This window comes from Bubalus kerabau, chromosome 5, assembly GCF_029407905.1.
Source record: "Bubalus kerabau isolate K-KA32 ecotype Philippines breed swamp buffalo chromosome 5, PCC_UOA_SB_1v2, whole genome shotgun sequence".
In the NCBI taxonomy this organism is placed as follows: domain Eukaryota; kingdom Metazoa; phylum Chordata; class Mammalia; order Artiodactyla; family Bovidae; genus Bubalus; species Bubalus kerabau.
The window spans coordinates 100,247,616-100,268,560 of NC_073628.1; the positions used below are offsets into that span (position 1 = coordinate 100,247,616).

General features: G+C 40.9%; 2 protein-coding genes across 2 annotated transcripts in view; one reads left to right on the forward strand and one right to left on the reverse strand.

Moving 5' to 3' along the window:
* Nucleotides 1-531: 531 nt before the first annotated feature.
* Nucleotides 532-6,589, forward strand: UTS2 (urotensin 2). The gene is made up of 4 exons (XM_055582413.1): nucleotides 532-780; nucleotides 3,583-3,690; nucleotides 4,471-4,514; nucleotides 6,464-6,589. The coding sequence occupies exons 1-4, from the start codon at nucleotides 678-680 to the stop codon at nucleotides 6,575-6,577; spliced, it is 369 nt and encodes a 122-aa protein (XP_055438388.1). The 5' UTR covers nucleotides 532-677; the 3' UTR covers nucleotides 6,578-6,589.
* A 3,776-nt stretch (nucleotides 6,590-10,365) lies between these two features.
* PER3 (period circadian regulator 3) overlaps nucleotides 10,366-20,945 on the reverse strand; it is a 68,857-nt gene continuing 58,277 nt past the window's right edge. The window contains 5 exon segments of the mRNA XM_055583784.1: nucleotides 10,366-11,716; nucleotides 12,034-12,096; nucleotides 13,269-13,464; nucleotides 14,887-15,037; nucleotides 15,601-15,784. Of these exon segments, the coding sequence (XP_055439759.1) occupies nucleotides 13,309-13,464; nucleotides 14,887-15,037; nucleotides 15,601-15,784 (491 nt within the window). The 3' untranslated portion in view covers nucleotides 10,366-11,716; nucleotides 12,034-12,096; nucleotides 13,269-13,308.

Below are 20,945 nucleotides of genomic sequence, written 5' to 3' on the forward strand. Positions count from 1 at the left end.
CTTCTCCTCTTGCCTCAAATCTTTCCCAGCATCAGGGTCTTTTCCAATGAGGTGGCTGTTTGCATCAGGTGGCCAAAGTATTGAAGCTTCAGCTTCAGCATCAGTCCTCCCAATGAATATTTAGGGTTGATTTCCTTTAGGAAATCTTCAGGCATGAAGCCCCAAAGAAAATATGACAGTTCATCTATTCATTCACAAAAGATTAAAAAAGAAAATCAACACATTTCACGCAGTGCTCCACAATACTTCTGCTGGGTAAGACTCATAAATCCATGTCCCTGTCTTGGACACTTCAACTCCTGTCTGATCCTTTCTTTAACTCGAGATTTATTGCTCTCAATTACTCCTTTTTGCCAGATTTATAAACGTAACTGTTCTTTATTTAATACCTATTTTGTACACTAGGCAACAAGACAGTAAATTTATTGTCTATGAGTTGCTACTTTGAAAAATTACATCAATGCAGAGTGATTGCTTTTCAGCCTTCCTAGCCAATAAATTCATTTCTTTTTTTTTTTTTGTAGGGGATGATATGAGGTCATAGGATAATATATATAATCGCTGATTACAGAATTAGAAGAAGCAAGTTGCAGGCAACTGCTCTAACACTGGACTCTACCCCCGAGAAGGAGCAAGTTGGAAGAAGCTAAGAAGGAGACTTCTATCTCCTGCCAATCATGTATAAGCTGGTCTCCTGCTGTTTGCTTTTCATAGGATCCTTAAATCCGCTCCTGTCTCTTCCTGTCCTTGACTCCAGGCAAGAGTCCCTACAGCTCTTAGGTAAGATGATTTTTTTTCCCTTATGTTAGTCTTGAACACGTCTTCAAGGGTCTTAAATACAAAGTTAAAGATGAAAATGAAAATTCTCTCTTAAAGGAGTCTTGTTAATAGTCCCAGCTATGAAAAGAATTCTGAGGATTCTTAAGGCATGTCTCAGAGTCAAGAATGGATACAGTTTTTTCCTTTCTAAAATATAAAAGTAGAAGGGGAACATTGCTTATTTAACGTGACTTCTGTAATTCTGAGTTATTTTGGTCAGTCTTTTTTTTCTGTTTTGAAAATGGCACTAAATTTAAAACACCATTGCTTTTAGTCTTTATTTTAAGTGAACTGGTTGAATGCAGAACTGGTTGTTCCAATTATAGATTAAAGTATTTTGATTTTATCTTATATTATTTTAAGTTAAAAGGCAATCATCTGACATGTGTTACATGAAAAAAAAATGTTTTTTAAAATATAAAAAAGTAACCAGCTGGGACTAGAGTAGACACAGATTTCCAAGTTCATTTATCTTTTCCTTCTGGTTTATGTTTCATTCAGTTCAATTCTAAGTTGAATTTTTTAAAGTGTATCAATCAAGGAGATACTTATTGTGCTTTTAGCTCTTCATTTAACTTAAGAAATGAAAAGGTTGGGGAAAAAAAGAAAAGAAAAAGTTGATGTTTGGGGATTGTGTTCATAAACATTTTAACTGGATTTTAACTTGTCTTTAATTGTGGATACTTTTAGACATTTTTTTAAATAAAGGAAATAAAACTCTGGTAAGCCAGTAATTTTATAATTTCTAGTCCATAAGTTTCTCCCAAGCAGCTTTCTGATAATAGTCAAGCACTAATTCATGCACTATTAATCACTTTCCAGAGTCACTGAACTCAGAAGTGGCAGTCATCTTAATGGTTAAAATGAGCATTAACTTTATCGAATCTCTGCTATTTAAAAAAAAAAAAAACTTTGAAAAGCATAAGGTGAAACGAAGAATGAATATTCAGATATTACTGACATCCTCAAAAAATTACATGTCATTATTATGATTTTTTAAAAACTTGAGTGAGTGTAGCATCCCCTTTCCAGTTCTTAATAGGTGGCAGCTTATCTTAGCATTTTTGCCTGAATTTTTTCCTACTTACTTGTTTCTCCATAAATGATCCTTCCCTGGTGGCTGAGCAATGCAAGAGACTCTGGTTCAATCCCTGGGTTGGGAAGGTCCCCTGGAGAAATAAATGGCAACCTGCTCCAGTATTCTTGCTTGAAAAATTCCATGGACAGAGGAGTCTGGCGGGTGGCAGAAAAATCGGACATGACTTGGCAACTGTAAACAAACAACAACAAAACAAATGATCCTTCATGACAAAAATATTGATATGTAGCCAAACTTTGTAGACTTTCATTAACATTCTTCAGAAGTACCATGAAGCCTTCATGATGGCTTGCTTTTTATTCTGCAATCAACGTTGGAGCTGAGGGTTTGAAAGCGTTAGTGAAGCAGGCACTCCCTGCCTCACTGCTTTTACAGGACTCCCTGGGGGCTCTGATCCCCGCAAGGCAGAAACCGGCCAAGAGAACAATCTGGGCCCAGTATCACTCACCAGCCCTCACACTCACCTTTCGCACACCTGACACAAACTTACCATGCATCTTCTATGCTACCAAGCTGACCAAATTACAGGCTGAAAATGTTGCTATCAGCTTCTTCAAAGAATATTGTAAAGCTGACTTGTTTCTGATCATTGTATCTAAATCTTAGAGGCCAGAGAAGAGGTGCTGTTATCCTATCTGCTTTAGGTGTGAGTGAGTCGCTCAGTTGTGTCCAGCTGTTTGTCATCACCACGGATCTTAGCCCACCAGGCTCCTCTGCCCATGGGGTTCTCCAGGCAAGAATACTGGAGTGGTCACCATTCCCTTCTCCAGGGGATCTTCCTGACCCAGGAATCAAGCCTGGGTCTTCTGCATTGCAGGCAGATTCTTTATTGTCTGAACCACCAGGTCGGAAGAACATAAACAAGCCCGTCTTTTAGAAAACCACTCCTTTACTGTTCCTCTCACTCCAATTTTGCCACCCCTCTATCTAAAAGCAAAAGGCAAATGATAGCAGTAGGTAAACAGAGACGAAGAAGAATCACTTTGTAAGTGGAAATGTTTTTTCACTGATTCTGTGGCTCAGCCCAATCCTTTTTTTTTTTTAATTTTTAACATTTTTAATTTCTTTACTTTTTGGATCATGTGGGATCTTAGTTCCCTGACCAGGCATTGAACCCACACACCCTGCAGTGGAAGTGCGAAGTCTTAACCACTGGACCACCAGGGGAGTCCCAGCCCTACCTTCTTATTCAGGGTAGTGAGCGTCCAGCAAGGCTGTGCAGGCAGGAGTCAGGATGAGACCCATGCCTCATGATTTCCTGTTCTGCTGGCTTGCAAATTGGACTGTAGCGTTCCCACTTCTCTGTTAAAATACTGCTAATGACAAACCATGAACTCAGTATTTGAAATCTGTCTAGTATTAGCTTCCTGTTCCTGGTGCATGCTCATGCTCAGGCACTCAGTTGTGTCCCACTCTTTGCGACCCCATGAGCCTCCTCTGTCCATGGGATTTCCCAGGCAACAATACTGGAGTGGGTTGCCATTTCCTCCTCCAGGGGATCTTCTCAACCCAGGGATTGAACCTGTTTCTCCCGCATTACAGGCAAATTCTTAACCACTGAGCCACCTGGGAGGCCCCTCCCTGTCCCTGGTACCTCCCTAAAGACAATGGGGAACACAACTGAAGCAGGAGCTGTCACTAACATCAATCATTGCTCTGTGTAGCACCTGAAGATGTCAGATCAACTCTGGATGAGCTGGAAAGAGCGTCTCTTCTGCAGATGCTGCCAGAGATGTCAGGCGCAGAGACAGCAGAGGGTCTTAGGAACACAGGTAAAATGACTCGTGTTTACAGGCTGTCTGATTTCTTTGCTACTGAATTTATTGTGAGTGATCACTCTCCCCTCCTGCATACAGTCTTCCTCTGCCATCTTCTGTCTCCTTCTTCTCAGCAACTCCTTGCAAGCATCCTTCTCTGCTTGGCCCCTCAGCATATTCATTCTCTGTATGATTTGGGGGGTGGGAGGCAAGGGGAGGGAAGAAGAGCATTATCCCAGTTTTCAATAAGTACAGTTTATAATGCTGGCTTCCCACTTAGGTGAGTTAATCTATCTGTATCTCAAATTCTTAAACCAGTACACAGGAATGATTAAAAAACAAAATTCCCATCGCATGGGGTTATTGAGAAGATTCAATGAGGAAATGCAAGTAAAATGTTCATCACAAACACAAAATAACCCATAAAATGTCAGCCTTTACTGTTTTCTCAGTGACAGCATTCCTCCTAGCACAGATACAAATGCTCAGAACATTCTGGAGTCCTTTAATAGATTTGGTTTTGTAGAAAGAGATTCATTTGTAATAAAGTATTGTTGACAGACTACTGAACTGCTACGTCACTGAGGAAGGTGCAGTGCCCTGTGAACTCTGGGGGCTAAAGAGCCAGGTGCTTGCCCATCCTCCATCAAATAAATATCACTGCGGTGTGAAGGAAGGAAAACCAGAAACTAGACATGATTTAGTAATATTCTATTTTGTGTGTTTTAAATAAGACAAAGATAAAATGGAAATAATAGATCTGATGATGAATGGTTTCAAAATACTGTTTTCCAGATCCCATTACCAACATTTTTTACCCAAGAGGAAACATGAGAAAGGTAAGTAGGTCCTATGTGAGAGTTAGGTTAAAAAAGGTGAAGATTTCTATGCCTTGACTTTAGAGGAGCCTCAATACGAACCAGTCAAGCCTTGTCAGTACAAATCTTAACACCCAGTATTATTTCAAAGCATTATTTTTTTTTCCAAATTTTGATCCATGTAAAATGGGGATACAACAAGAACTTACCTAGTGTTCATCTCTGATAAATGATCATAACAAGTTTTAGAGAATCCAAAATAGATAAAGGCCTTGCCCTCAAGTCTGTCATCCACTTGTGCTGTGTCACTGATTATCTTCACTGGGTCCAAGGAGCAGCAGTACTGGCGTCACGTGGAAGCTTGTGAGAAATGCAGACTCACCCCACCCCTCAGCACCTACTGAATCAACATCTGCATCTGAACAGGATTCCCCCACGTGGTTTGTATGCACAGTAAAGTTTGAAAAGCACTGTCATATAATATCTAAATGGAAGAAAGACAGGGTCAAAACACTGAGAGGGAATATGTGTGGTAAAGGAGAATATGAAGGAGATAATTTTGGGGGCAGAAGACAGACTATGGTAGGACATGATTAATGAAAATATTAAATGGTTAGAAATGGTGCACAATTAATGGAGGACCTTAACTGCTAAAAGAGAAATCTGTTTTGATCATTATCAACCCCTCAAACTAAACTGAGCTCAGTTATTCAGTAATGTCTGACTCTTTGGAACCCCATGAGCTGTAGCCTGCCAGGCTAGTCTGTCCATGGGATTTCCCAGGCAAGAATACTGGAGTGGGGTACCATTTCCTTTCCAGAGAATCTTCCTGGCCTAAGGATCAAACCTGCACCACTTGTGTTTCCTGGACTGGCAAGTGAATTTTTTTTACCACTAGCCCCACCTGGAAAGCCCCAAGCTAAATTAGTGTTTCCTAAAGGATTTTCTGTAAGGTCCTTTGAATTCCCCTGTAGCTTTTTTGGTAAAGAATCTGCCTGCAAAACAGGAGACCCGGGTTCGATTTCTGGGTCAGGAAGATCGCCTGGAGAAGAAAATGGCAACCCACTTCAGTATTCTTGCCTGGAGAATCCCATGGGTAGAGGAGCCTGGTGGGCTACAGTCTATGGGGTCACAAGAGTCAGACACGACTTAGCGACTAAACCACCAAAGGATTTTCTGTGAATATCAGTCCCATAGAGTCAGTCTACAGGGCTGCCCTGCATTCTAACCCCTCTCCTGTCCTGGAAATTCTTTGTGTATAAAGCCTCCAGGAAATGAGATAAGTTTTAATCAAGAATTTCCCAAATATTTTGACCAGAAACATCTTATTTTGGTGTAGTGCCCACTAACCTCCTTGTAAAAATATACCCTGAAAGCCCTCAATTCTGAAGATGGCATACACTGCCTGAGGTTCCCAGGTGGGGTAGACCACACAGAAGGGGAGGGTGTGGCTTCTATTACATTAAAAGTTATCATTCAGATATTTATATTCTTCTGAATAGAAAGATTATGGTGAAAGACTCTAAAATCATAAAGGTGATTAGTAGAGATGCTCATAAAATCGTAGAATAAAAAGAAAACTAAAGGTCCATGATTAATTTCAAGACAAATAAAAGACCTGATTTACACAGAAGACATTGAATGTACAGAACATGTTACTGAGAGATGAAATAGAAACAGGTAAATGAAGGTTTAGGAAAATTCATGGCAATCACGAGGCTAAATAGACTGGATGGACCACAGGTTGGGCACAAGGAGACCTTTCAGAGTCTACATACTGGGTGCTCACTGCAATTCTACCCCATGAAACAGCAAGAAAACCCTTTTTAAAACCCTTTTAAAGGTCCTGTATCTGAGTAAGGTTCATTTGTGTGTGTGTATGGCACTCAATTAATTGATAACCTATTTTTTTTTCATTTGTGTGTGTGTATGGCACTCAATTAATTGATAACCTATTTTTTTAATTTCAGGTCTTCTCTGGGCAAGATCCTAAGCTTTTCCTGAGTGACCTTTTGTCCAGAATTAGGAAACAATCTAAGAAACGTGGACCTTCCTCTGAATGCTTCTGGAAATACTGTGTCTGAAGCAAAATGACCCTCTACTAGTTACCTCCAAGATGACCATCTGAGAAAATGTAAAATAAAAATGCTTGATTTGAAAGCAGTATAGATGAAAAACTAGGCAAGCTAGACCCTGTTCATTATTATATGGAAAATAAATCCTCTATGTTTTGCAGATACTATGAGTGGTTGTTTTACTTAAAAATGTATCCTGAAAAACAAACAAACAAACAAAAAAAGTACCCTGAAAATCTATACTTTTTCTTTTTAAAAATAATTTTATTTATTTTTGGCTGTTCTGGATCTTCGTTGCTGTGCAGGCTTTTCTCTAGTTGACGTGAGCGGGGCTGCTCTCTAGTCATGTTGCACAGGCTTGTCACTGGTGGCTTCTCTTGTTGCAGAACACGGACTCCGGGGCACACGGGCTTCAGCTGTGGCTCCCCGGCTATGGAGCACAGGTTCAGTAGTTGTGGCGCATAGACTTAGCTTCTCCACCATATGAGGGATCTTCCTGGATCAGGGATCAATCCCATGTCCCCTGCATTGGCAGGTGAATTCTTTACCACTGAGCTACCAGGGAAGCCCCTATATTTTTTTCTTTCTTTCAATTTATCCTTAAAGAATTATCCAAAAGTTTAAAAGTAAATGAATAAATGAACAGAAGCAAATACGAAAAAGTCATAACTGCAAATTTTACTTAAATAGTAAAACTCCAAATCATTTGAACTACATTATCTTAGCAATGATGTCCTCTCAACCCCTACAAATAACAATGTAAGTTATTACTTAAAAAAAATCCGTATCTAAGCTTGGAAAAAGATCTACAGTGAAGGATGCTGAAAGATAAGGGCTGGAAACAGTCTGAATTCTCCTTAGTTTCTGATGGAAAATGTCCACACGCTCAGATCCCCTCTCCTTAGCTGGCCTGAGTATTGAACTGGTGAAAACTTTAATCTCTGAACACTGAAGTCTGTTCGATCTCAGTTGCTGTGAGCTCAAGGATCACAATACTGGAAAAAATACCTTCATAATCTGTTCCTTAGAGAAGAAAGCGGAAGTGGGATTTAAATTGTGGAATGGAAGAAATAGCCTGATTTGCTAAATTTTTAAAACCATGTGTGTGTGTGTGCACATACTAACTTATCCTCTTAATACATTATATCCTCTTAATATATTGACGTAGCTCATCTCTGTATAGAGTATGAAGCATGAGAACCAAATGGCCCATGCCCACGGCAGGAGTGCTTCTCCTGGGAAACCAGGGTTCCCCTTCTTTGCTCTGCCAACCATACCCCCAACTCACAAGGAATGAAGGGTCAGGTCTGTGCCAAATAACCACTGATAGTACTTACCAACAGCCATCCAGAATCTCTTTCGAATGGAGGTCTGATAAATCTTTCCTTCCCTTATTTAAGGCACCAAGAACATATAGGAAGATGGTAACAATAACCCTGTATACGAGACAGCAAAAGAGACACTGATGTATAGAACAGTCTTATGGACTCTTTGGGAGAGGGAGAGGGTGGGAAGATTTGGGAGAATGGCATTGAAACATGTATAATATCACGTATGAAACGAGTCGCCAGTCCAGGTTCAATGCAAGATACTGGATGCTTAGGGCTGGTGCAATGGGACGACCCAGAGGGATGGTATGGGGAGGGAGGAGGGCGGAGGGTTCAGGATGGGGAACACATGTATACCTGTGGCGGATTCATTTCGATATTTGGCAAAACCAATACAATATTGTAAAGTTTAAAAATAAAATAAAATTAAAAAAAAAATAACATATCGGCAGGGCAGGTTGTTTTCAACTTGAAGGATGGATGTGTCATCTCAGGACCAGGCTGGCTGGGAGGATGCTGTAGCATTGCTTGATGCTGAAGTTCAACTGAATTCAATCCCCTAACACAGCACTCTGGCACCACAGGCTACAAGAAGTTTATGATGCCAGGAAGAGGTCAGGGTGGATTTCATCATTGCAGTAGAACACGAAACCCCTCCTGTTTTGTGGCAGACACATGGCAACTGCTCTTACTGCCCAGGCTCTGGAGTCAGGTCCCTGTGGCCACACAGCTGTGAGCTCTCAAGCAGGTCATCCAACCCCCACCACCCCCATGTCCTTCTCCATCAAATGCGAGCAGTGACGCTGCATATTTCATGGGTGGTTGCAAACATTAAATGAGATAATTCACAGGGAAGCACCAGAACAGTCCCTGTGGGCAGAGCACACACTCCATCAACACTGAGCTCTCTTCCCTTCCTGGGTTGTTTGTGTGTGTGTGTGTGTGACCGGAGGGGCAGGTGGTTTGAAAGGGGTGATGTTTAACGAATCCTGTTGGCTTCAGGATCCCGATTCATATTTTAATTCTGAGACTGTTGCTCCCGGGTTCCACAGTCAGATTTTGTGAAACACAGGTTCACTCTACAGAATCTGAGAGAATAACTTTGATAGTTAAATTTTATAAATTAGGCGTTAAAATACAACTGCACTCATTTCACATGCTAGCAAGGTAGTGCTCAAAATCTTTCAAGTTAGGTGTCAGCAGTATGTGAACCAAGAACTTCCAGATGTACAAGCTGGATTTAGAAAAAATAGAGGAACCAGAGATCAAATTGCCAACACTTCTTGGATGAAAGAGAAAGCAAAGGGATTCCAGAAAAACATCTACTTCTGTTTCACTGCCTATGCTAAAGCCTTTGACTGTGTGGATCACAACAAATTGTGGAAAATTATTAGAGATGGGACTACCAAACCACCTTACCTGTCTGCTGACCACCTGTCAAAACGTAACAGTTAGAACTGGACATGGAACAACAGACTGCTTCAAAATTGGGAAAGGAGTATGTCAAGGCTGTATATTGTCACCCTGCTTATTTAACTTATATGCAGAGTACATCATGTGAAATGCTGGCCTCAATGAATCACAAGCTGGAACCAAGGTTGCTGGGAGAAAGATCAACAACCTCCAATATGCAGATGATACCACTCTAATGGCAGAAAGTGAAGAGAAACTAAAGAGCCTCTTGATAAAGATGAAAGAGGAGAGTGAAAAAGCTGGCTTAAAGCTCAACATTCAAAAAACTAAGTCTTAGTCTCATCACTTCATGGCAAATAGAAGGGGAAAAAGTGGAAGCAGTGAGAGATTTTCTTTTATTGGGCTCCAAAACACTGCACTGCAGACAGTGACTACAGCCATGAAATTAAAAGATACTTGCTCCTTGGAAGGAAAGCTATGACAAACCTTGATACTGCATTAAAAAGCAGAGACATCACTTTGCTGCCAAAGTCTATGGAGTGAAAGCTATGGCTTTCCAGTAGTCATGTATGGATGTGAGAGTGGGACCATAAAGAAGGCTGAGTGCCAAAGAATTGATGCTTTTGAACTGTGGTGCTGGAACTGACTCTTGAGAGTCCCTTGGACAGCAAGGAGATCAAACCAGTCAACCCTAAAGGAAATCAACCCTGAACATTCATTGGAAAGACTGATGCTGAAGATGAAGCGCCAATACTTTGGCGACCTGATGCAAACAGCTGACTCACTGGAAAAGACCCTGATGCTGGGAAAGATTGATGGCAGGAGGGGAAGCGGGTGACAGAGGATGAGATGGTTGGATGGCATCACTGACTCGACAGACATGAGTTTGAGCAAACTCCAGGAGACAGTGAAAGCCCAGTTCTGAAGGGAAGACCAAGTGCCATGTTGTCATTGGGAAGGAGCTCAGACGCAGAGATGACACAGACATGTGTGCAGAATGACCCTAACGTGAGCAGCCTGCAGTGTGTTTCAAACTCAGGAAATACTTCTCAATAACATAAGTGATTTATGTATTCGGGGCAAAGGTTTGTTCATGGAGTGCAAGAAAACTTCTCAAGCTTTACATGTACACCCTTTATTGTTTTTAAAAAAGACACCCAATTAAAATATTAATAACCATTAAAAAAGGGAAATCCACACAATGATAAACTTAGCTGATACAAAATTTCCATTTGGATTAAATTTACCTTTTGAGTTATGATGAAGTTGCACTTAATTGTAAAATGATTCCATTCACACAGCATCTGTTGTTTGTAAATTCTGACCTCTTATTCAACAAAACACAGCCTTTTGGTAACATTTATGTAAACATGGAAACCTGTAGTACACATTTTTATTACTGATTTCTATAGCCATCAATACAAAAAGTTACTAAACTTGAATGACAGTTTACTGTTGGGTGGAGCCCCTGTGGTGGGGAGAAGCTGGCACTGTTGAAACTTCTCTGCTCATCTTCAGAAGCAGAAGCATCATGGTCATTTCTAAATATACCAGCTCAGCTATTTACCAAAACACCAAAACTATAACTGGTTTTATAGCTCTGCTTACAACAAGCACCAATTTTAAATTGAGCCTAAATGTGTAGTAAGGCAAAGAAGCAGTTAACTGTCAATAAAACAAACATACAGAAAGAAATCTGAAAGAGGGCTTGTACTAAAAAAGTGCATTCACACATGCAGAATGGTCCTCTGACTGCTCTGTGTCATTTCTGATTTACACAAGTCAAAACGGTCATCAGCACAGAAGGCTGCAATGATTGTATCCATGACAATATCCAGGCTGGTTCACTGTTTAAAATTTGATTTTTCACCAAGGGCAAAAATATCACACAACTTAACCAAAGCAATGAGGGCTTCAGAGATCATTTAACAATCAAGATGGAGCAGAACAGAAGAGTTCTCTAAGCCTAAGATAGGAATATGGGCATGAAACGGCTTCAAGTGAGAACATTCTAGAAAAGTCACAGTCATTGTTTCAAAGTGGTTCTGACAGTTAAAGAAAGAAGTACCTTCTGGAAACTACAGCCGGCCCCTGTGATCGAAGTGGGAAGAGTCGGGGAGGGTAGAGAACTCTGGATGCAGAACCCACGGGTATAGAGGGCTGGCAAACCTTCCTGTTATAGAAGGGATGTTGAGTGTCCATGGATTTTGGTATCTGTGGGGGTCCTGTAACCAACTCCCTGCAGATACCAAGGGCCAACTGTTCTACTTTAGAAAGTAAATCTATGAGAGCTTGAGTCTCAGGTCAGGGTCCAGCAGCATCATGGATAGAAAGGTCGATTCTCCTGATTATGATCATATGATTATAGCATTTTATAAAAAGCTATAAGAAAGGAAGAAGCATTTTCCTAAAAAACACAACAAAAGCAGAAAAGTAAGTTAGTTTGTTGCATGTTATTTAAATGAGAAAAGGTTACTGGGGTCTTCATTTTCTTCTATTCCTGGTTCTGACCTGCACGGGTGTGATTTAGACACCATTTCAGGTTCGAGAAGGAATCATCAACTCTCTAAGAAGAGGGCCAACTTATCAAGTGAACAACTCATGTGCTACTCAGGAGAACGACTATAGCAGGCCCAGGAAGCCCTGATTTGTGGCAGACTGGGCACCCCCCTTGGCTAGGGCCCTCCCAGAGACCCCTCACCCCTACTTAAGGGCAACACTCACCTTTATTTAGGGGCAAAGAGAAGACAGTGGCCATGAGACCTCTGGCAGGGATGGAGAGACCTCCTTTTGCATAAATTGGTTGAAAAAGAAAGAGTGAATTGTTAGTTTTGATAGGACAACATTTAAACACACATGCATAAGAACTTATATAACTTCAAAAATGTTTACAATCATTATTTTAAAATGTAAAAACAGACGAGTCAGAAGGTGATTGAGCTAGAAGCTCTTTTGTTTTTAACATTACACATGCAAAAGCTAATTTACATCCTTCAAGGAATAAGCCCACTGTAAGCTGATTGATTTAAAAATATATTTATTTGTTTATTTATTTATGGCTGTGTTGGGTCTTGGTTGCTGCACGGGCTCTTCTCCAGTCATGGTGAGTGGGGGCTACTCTCTAGCTGCGGTGCATGGGCTTCTCATTGTGGTGGCTTCTCTTGGTGCGCAGCACAGGCTCTAGGGCATGTGGGCTTCAGGTGTTGTGGCCCCCGGCCTCTAGAGCACAGGCTCAATAGTTGTGGCACACGAGCTTAGCTGCTCCACAGCATATGGCATCTTCCTGGATCAGGGATCAAACCCACGTCTCCTGCACTGGCAGGTGGATTCTTCACCACTGAGCCACCAGGGAAGCCCAAGCTGATCTATGTTTAAGAGAAGACTTCCAGGATTTCAGTGGAAGGCAGAAAATCAAAAGGAAAAGCATCTATAAGAATGAACGTCAAAGTTCAGCCCTAAAAACCAGGAATTTCCAGGATACCAATGAGCTATATGTTTTCATACTGGTAAATGCTGGCGTGGCCTGTGTTGTGAGAACTCTGGAACGCTGCCGCTTAACTGTGGAGGCACATGTCACCGTGTGAAGACCAGGCAAGGGCAACGTGGTTATGGAGACTGTCGGGAAAGGTGCGTGACCTCTAGTGGGGATTTCTTCAAGTCTCTACTGTGGGGCAGGAGATGATCCATGTAACAACAGAAGAAAGCCAATGAGGCTGACGTTTGGGCTTTTTCTCGCTACACTCCTAACTGCGATTTATTTGGGGTGACACCTGCAATGAAGTGTACACATACCTCTTTAGAGGCCATCCAGCCTCATTAGAGGGCAGCTAATAAACCAGAAGAAGAGTCTATTCGCCAGTTTAAATACACTGGGAAAAAGGAGGAGTGAAAGAGTCTATATACAATGTCTGCTTCAGGAAAAAGATGTCTGCTAAAAAATCAAGAAGGGAAAGCCTTACCATTCAACGACAGCTTCTTGGTCCCTTAAGCTGCAAGGGTTCACAGAGAATCACAGGGAGGAGGAGCAGTCCAACAGGTCTGGAGGGGGAGTGCAGGTCCTTCTTCAGAGTCACTCGGCTGCTGCCTCTGTTGGATCCGGACCATGGGGTCTGCAGCATCACCAGCTGAGTCTCTGTGTCTGCAGGTGGCACAGCCCTCCCAAGGGGAACAAGAGTAGGCAGGTGAGTTGGTGTCAAGTCATCTGCAAAGTTCTAAAGTCAGTAAAATGCCGGCCTAGCAACCTATGTCTAATTCCCCCACATGATTTATTTAATAAGACTATCTATTATTTATACTATATTTATTTAACTATTTAATTTATTTAATTTAACTAATTTATTTAACTATATTTAATAAGACGATTATAGTTCATTCTTCATTATTAGAAGGTAAATGATGGTAATCATTTAAATACTTCTGCTTGAATTGTTCTGGGGCTCATTCTTCATATACTCTACCCACAGAAATCCTACCTCTGGCGTCAATCTAACATCTTGAATTTGAACTCTTCTCAAACGTGCATGTGTATTTGACATGCAAATCTTATACTCACCTCTCCAGTCAAGCACGGATCAAACCATGTGTGTTTATTCCTAATTGACCCATAACATTCCAACTGGGGGAAGAAAAAACCACTTGGAGCCAAAAAGACCTGTATTTAAAATCCGATGAACTGTGTGAACATACACAGCTGTGTCTCAGTTTATGCAGGGGGCTTGGCTCCTGAGGCTGTGAAAATCTATGGATGCTCACGTCCTTACATAAAATGACGTAGTCCAGTCAGCACTCAAGGGTTCCACATCCTTACCGGGACTGAAATTTGACCCGTGACATACAAGGCCTCACTTTGTTGCTATTGGTAAAGTTGGGGTAATAACACCTCCCACAGAGGAAGTTGTGAGAAGTAAGGTTTCCAGTGGAATAATGCAATGCATGGTGGGCCTTCTGTATCTGCATGCTCCACATCCACAGATTCGACCAACCACAGATCCAAAACATTTGGAGATAAAAATTCCAGAAAGTTCTAAAAGTCACAACTTGAATTTGCCATGCACTGGCAACTATTTACATAGCATGCATGTTGAATTTACAAGTATAAACAGCATTTACACTGGATTAGGTATTATAAGTAATCTGCAGATGATTTAGGATGTATGGGAGGATTAAATAGTGAAGTAAAGTGAAGTGTTGGTCACTCAGTTGTCTGACTCTCTGTGACCCCAGGAACTACAGCCCACCAGGCTCCTCTGTCCATGGACTTCTCCAGGCAAGAATACTGGAGTGGATCTTCTCTAGGGGATCTTCCTGACCCAGGGATTGAACCCAGATCTCCTGCACTGCAGGGGGATTCTTTACTGTCTGAACCCCCAGGGAAGCCTCAAGGAGGATGTGCACAGGTTACATGCACATACTATGCTGTTTCACATGAGGGGCTTGAACATTCGTGGATTTTGGAAGCCGCTGGGAGTCCTGAAACCAATCCCCTGCAGAAATCAAGGGACAAGAATACAGCCAGAGCCCAGAACACTGCCTGGCACAAAGCCATCAGCACACGACAGCTGTCATTACTGTGCTTACCTGGGTGTCTATTTCCTGAGGGATCGCCCGGCGCTGAATCCAAGAATGCACACTGGCTATCTCCTCCCTTTGCCCTGGAGAAAACTGTGGCTGCTGCCATCTCATGCTTTCCAGCTTGTCTAGGTCTTCTTTCAGTACAATTTCTTTAACCCTGAAAACAAACAAGGGCACAAACAAGCTTCATAGTCCTAAATAAGGCACAGGGTTCTTCTCTTGTCATCCAAAACCAACACTTCATTTTGGTTTGTAACATACTTCAAATCTCTCATTAAAGTATGACTTCATATCTCACATTGAAGAAAAACAAACTGACTCATTTCTTTGTCACGTTGGTAAAGCTAGACCTCTTCTTGATGGAAAGCACCTGCATAGAGTTTTAATGAGTCATATGGAAGAAACAGGTTTCCTTTAGGTCTTCTCTTCTTTTAGAATGAGAAAAAAAAGCCCAGACTCTAAAAATAGTTCATGTACCTGTGAGCCATCTTGGAAAGCCCTGCCTCTCTTTGTTTTCACCTTATGACATATAACATTTGTATCCACTTCCACCACAACCCTTGTTTTAAGAAATCACTCACAATTTGACTTCAAATCAATGAATTTGAAAATACATATCTCTGAGGATATGTATAAAAATGTTAAAATCACTTTTTATTAAAAAACACAAGAAACCCCAAAACACTTATATAAAGGTGGGTCTTCCAACGTGCTTCTTACCTCTCAGGCACCTGATACATCATTAGAATGAGGTCAGGTGTCTGCTTTATCATTCTCCAAATGGACTCTTCAGCTAACTTAGGAAATGTTTCTTTTTTCTGTACATCCTGAGATTGCTGCCCATTTTGAGAGATTTCTGAAGAATCATCACTAGGAGCAAAGTTTATACTGTTGCCACTGCTTCCTATCAAAAATCAACAACAACAAAGAAAGCCAAATTAGAAAATACCCGTCAGGGGCTGATCTGCCAAGCTGATTCTCATTCTTCACAGACCTGGGAGACTAGCTGGTAGTGTCCTTCACCACCCAGCCCAGCGTCATCCCAGGTCACCTCAGCCTTCCCGTTCCTCCATCTTTCCAAGATCTCCTTCTCACTCTTCCTGAACTATCTGCTCCTCAAGGTCATACCGCCTTTCTCATCATCACCCATAACTGCTGCATCTCAGCTCCACTTTCTCCTTTGCTTGTTCAATTGTTCCAGCTACAAATCTGGAACAGAGCTTTAGTCATTCTGCTTAGAGCCCAAAGCCTATCACTCAGTAATACTCTGCCATACCTGAGTCTTTTCCCCTTTAATTTCCCACAATATCAAATGTCAACTCTGATAAAGCCACTTATTAATTCCATTCTTATCTGAATCCAAGTTGCCAAAAGCATAGAGAAAGTCACACGGAACAGGGTACGTCGGTTCTGCAGTAAATTCATCATCACCCGAGGACCATCAGAAAGCCTGTAATCCTGGTACAGTTCTCTGGTCACTGCACTGTTTCCAGCAGGATTATCTTCTGATCCCTATTTCCTTCCTCAGTCTCACTTATAAGGAAAGAAAAGGAAGCCATGAGAAATGAAATTCATTACCCTGATGCCAAACACAAATTTACTCATATGTGCATTCTCTCTTCATTGCCCTATTAAAACAGAGAAGCCACCCATCCATGCCAAGGCCCATCCCTTTACAGCTGCTATGGAGCCTCATAGATCATTCCTTTCCTGTCCTGCATCTAATTCTTCCAGGTCCTTCTCATTTACTTCGGAACAATTAAAACGAAACAAAGTACCTAATTTTTAAAAAATAAGTGTATGGATAAATACAAAAGACATTTTTCCTCATTAGAAGAAAATCTCTTTGAAAGGTAATTATTTAAAGCCAAAACCAGCAACATTTTTACTGTAGGACTTGTAATACATGTTGAAATAAAATGTATGACACATTTTACTTAGCACAAAAGACAAGTGGACGAAATGGAAGTACTCTGTTTTAAAGTTCTAAGACAAAAAGTGAAAGAACAGTGTAAACTGTGGTAAGCAGAAGACATATGTATAAATCCTACAGCAATGACTATTTTTTTTTAAAAAAAAGAAAAAAAAAAAGAATAGCAGAGAAGTCAACAATGGAGAGAAAATGGAACTTTGGGGCTTCCCTGGTGGCTGAGATGGTAAAGAATCCGCCTATAATGCAGGAGACCCAGGTTTGATCCCTGAGTTGGGAAAATCCCCTGGAGAGGTAACGGCTACCCACTCCAGTATTCTTGCCTGGAGAATTCCATGGACAGAGGAGCCTGGAGGGCTACAGTCCATGGGGTCACAAAGAGCTGGTGTGACTGAGTGACTAACACTTTCATGTTCCTTCTATACTCATTTTATAGAGTTTTTAAAATCACAGATATTGAATCTTGTCAAATGCTTTTACCACATCTATTGAGATGATTTTTATCCTTCATCCTGTTAGCCACATTATTTCACCCTGATTGATCTATGGATGCTGAAACATCTTTCCTTCCCTGGAATAAATCCCACTTGGTCATAATGTGGTGGTGGTGGTGGTTTAGTCACTAAGTCGTGTCCGACTCTTGCGACCCCATGGACTGTGTAGCCTGCCAGGCTCCTCTGTCCATGGGATTCTCCAGGAAAGAATACTGGAGTGATCATAATAAATGATCCTTTAAATGTATTTGCTAATATGTGGCTCAGCTGGTAAAGAATCTGCCTGCAATGCAGGAGACCTGGGTTAGATCCCTGGGTTGGGAAGATCCCTTGGAGAAGGAAAAGGCTACCCACTCCAGTATTCTGGTCTGGAGAATTCCATGTATGTCCATGGGGTCACAAAGAGTCAGACATGACTGAGCGACTTTCACACTTGAGGATTAATGTTCATCAGAGATAACTGGCCTGTAATTTTCTTTGTGTGTGTGTGCTGTCCTTGTCTGGTTTTGGCATCAGGTAATGACAACCTTGTAAAATGAGCTGCGAAGTGTTTCCCCCTCTTCAATTCTTTGGAAGAGTTTGAAAAGTAGAGGTATTAAACCTTCTTTGAATGCTTGGCATAGAATTCACCTGAGAAGTTGTCTGGTCCTTTACTTCTGTTTTTTGCAACATCTTCAAGGACTGTTTTATTCTCTTTACTAGTGATTGGTCTACTTGACTGGTCTGATGGTAGTGGGTTACCATCTCTTCATGATTTAGTCCTAGCAGGTTATGTGATTCTAAGAATTTCTCCATTTCTTCTAGGCTGTCCAGGTAATTGGCAGATAGCTGTTCATAGTATTCTCATCTAATCCTTCGTATTTCTGTAGTATCACTGCATTTCTCCTCTTTCACTTCTGGTTTTATTTATCAGAGTTTTGTCATTTTTTTCTTCTTAGTAAGCCTAGCTAAAGGTTTTCAATTTTATCTCAGTTTCATTTCTTCCCTCTCTGATCTTTATGTCCTTCCTCCTAATGACTTTGGGCTTCATCTAGTCTTCTTTTTCTAGTTCTTTTGGGTGTAAAGTTAGACTGTTTGATATTTTTCTTGTTTCCCGAGGTAGGCTTGGATTGCTATAAACTGTCCTCTTAGTATTGTTTTTCCTGCATCCCATAGGTTTTGACAAGTTATATTTTCACTTGTCTTCAGGTAATTTTTAATGTGTCCTTTGATTTCTTGACTCAATAGTTGTTTAGTAACATGTTGTTTGTGCTCAAGTCGCTCAGTTATGTCTGACTCTTTGCAATGGACTGCAGACCTCCAGGCTCCTCTGTCCATGGGATTCTCCAGGCAAGAACACTGGAGTGGGCTGCCATTTCCTCCTCCAGGGGATCTTCAGACCCAGGGATCAAACCTGTGTCTGCCAGCATCTCCTGCATTGCAGGAAATTCTTTACCTACTGAGCCACCTCAGTCTCCACATATTTGTGAGTTTTTCAGCTTTCTTCTCATAGTTAATTTCTACTTTCATACCACTGTAATTGGGGAAAAAAGGCACGATATGATTTCCATCTTCTTTAATGCCTTGTGACTTGAACTATCCCTGAGAAAGTTCTATATGGACTTGAGAAGAATGTGTATTCTACTGCATTTGAATTGACCATATATATCCATCAATACATCCTTGCTGTCTGGATGATCTATTCATTGATGTAAGTGGAGTTTTAAAGTCCCCCTGGTAGCTCAAATGGTAAAGAATATGCCTGAAATGCAGGAAATCCAGGTTCGATCCCTGGGTTGGGAAGATCCCTTGGAGAAGGAAATGGCTACCCACTCCAGTAATCTTGCCTGGAGAATCCCATGGACAGAGGAGCCTGGCGGGCTACAGTCCATGGGGTTGCAAAAAGTGCTCCTATGCTAGGTGCATAAGTATTAATAACTGTTATGTCTTCCTGATGACTCGTCCCCTTTATCATTATATAATGTCCATCTTTGTCTCTCATCACCTTTTTTTGAAGTCTACTTTGTCTGATACAAGTATGGCCACACAACTCTCTTTTGGGTGCCATCTGCTTGGAGGACCATTTTCCATCCTTTCTTTTGCGTCTGTTTTTCTGTTGAGCTGGGACAGGTCTCTTGGAGGCAGCATATAGTTGAGTCTTGCTTTGTAGTACTCCAACCACGTTGTGTCTTTTGATTGACAAATTCATTTACCCATATGGTGATTATTGGCAAATGGGGATTTAGTATGGCCTATTAATCTTTTGTTTTCTGCATGCTCTCTTCCCCCATTGTTTCTTTTTCCTTGTGTTTCTGTCTGCCATTTTGGTTTGGTGGTTTTCTATAATGTTTTTCTCAATTTCCTCTTTTTTTTTTTTTTTTTTGGTTTCAGATTTCTGCTCTGGATTTTTGTGGTTACCATGAGGTTTGCATAAAATACCTCATAAATAAAATAGCCCTTTGTATGCTGATACCATCTCATCTTTACTTACCTATACGGGTCTGTCCTTTTCCTCTTCCCCTTTCATGGGGGAAGTTGTCTTAAATGAACCACTTTTATGTTATGAGTCTGTTACCCAACTGAAGTAGCTTTAGTTGTTTTTACTGCTTTCCTTCCTTTTAACTTTTATGCTCCACCAGTGTGTCTAAAAATCTATTCTGACTGAGTTGGGATTTTCTGATTCTATTTATACCTCACTCAAGGTTTTGTGTACTTTGGCCTTTTCGTTTCAGGCAGAAGAGCTTCTTTGAACATTTCTTGTAAGGCAGGTCTAGTGGTGATAAACTTCCTCAACTCCTGTTTGTCTGGGGAAGTATTTCTCTTTCATATCTAAAGAACAGCTTTGCTGGATAGTCTCGGCTGACAGTTCTTATATTTCAGTATTTTGAGAATGTCATTCCACTTCCTCCTGGCCTACAGAGTTTCTGTTGAGAAAACTGCTGACAGCCAAATGGGGGTTCCTTTGTAGGTTATTATCCTTTGCCCATTGGTTGCCTTGAAAATTCTTTGCCATTGACTTTTGACAGTTTTAATGTCTTGGAAAAGAAAGTATTTTTTCATTGAAGTAATTAGGTATTCTCTTAGCTTCATGGACTTTTCATTAATACATTAAGTTCCTCTCCCATGTTTGGGAAGTCTCCAGCTATTATTTCTTTATATTCTCTATTTATCATTAATTTTTGCCATTTTAATTGCAACGTACCTTGGTGTGGTTCTCTTTAGGTAGATTCTGTTTGGGACTTTTCTTCCTGGACTTGTATATGTTTCCTTTCCCAGTAACCTGGGACGAGGTTAAAATGGGCTATTTTCAGCTACTATGTCCTCAAGTATATTCTGTAATCCTTTTTCTCTCCCTTTTTCCTCTGGAACCTCTATAATGTGAATATTAGTATTCCTGGGAGTTGTCTCAGATGTCTCAAAGTGTCCTTACGCCTTTTTATTCTGTTTTCCATTCAGCTTCAGTGATTACTACTACTCTGTCTTCCACCTCACTGGTCTAGTCCCCTGTATCATTTAGTTTACTATTGATTCCTTCTGGTGTATTTTTCATTTCAGTTATTGTATTCTTCATCTTTGTTTGGTTGTTCTTTATATTTTCTAACTCTTTGTTAAAAACTTTGAATTTTTCTCTCTGTTTATCCATTCTTCTTCCAGTTCTCTGA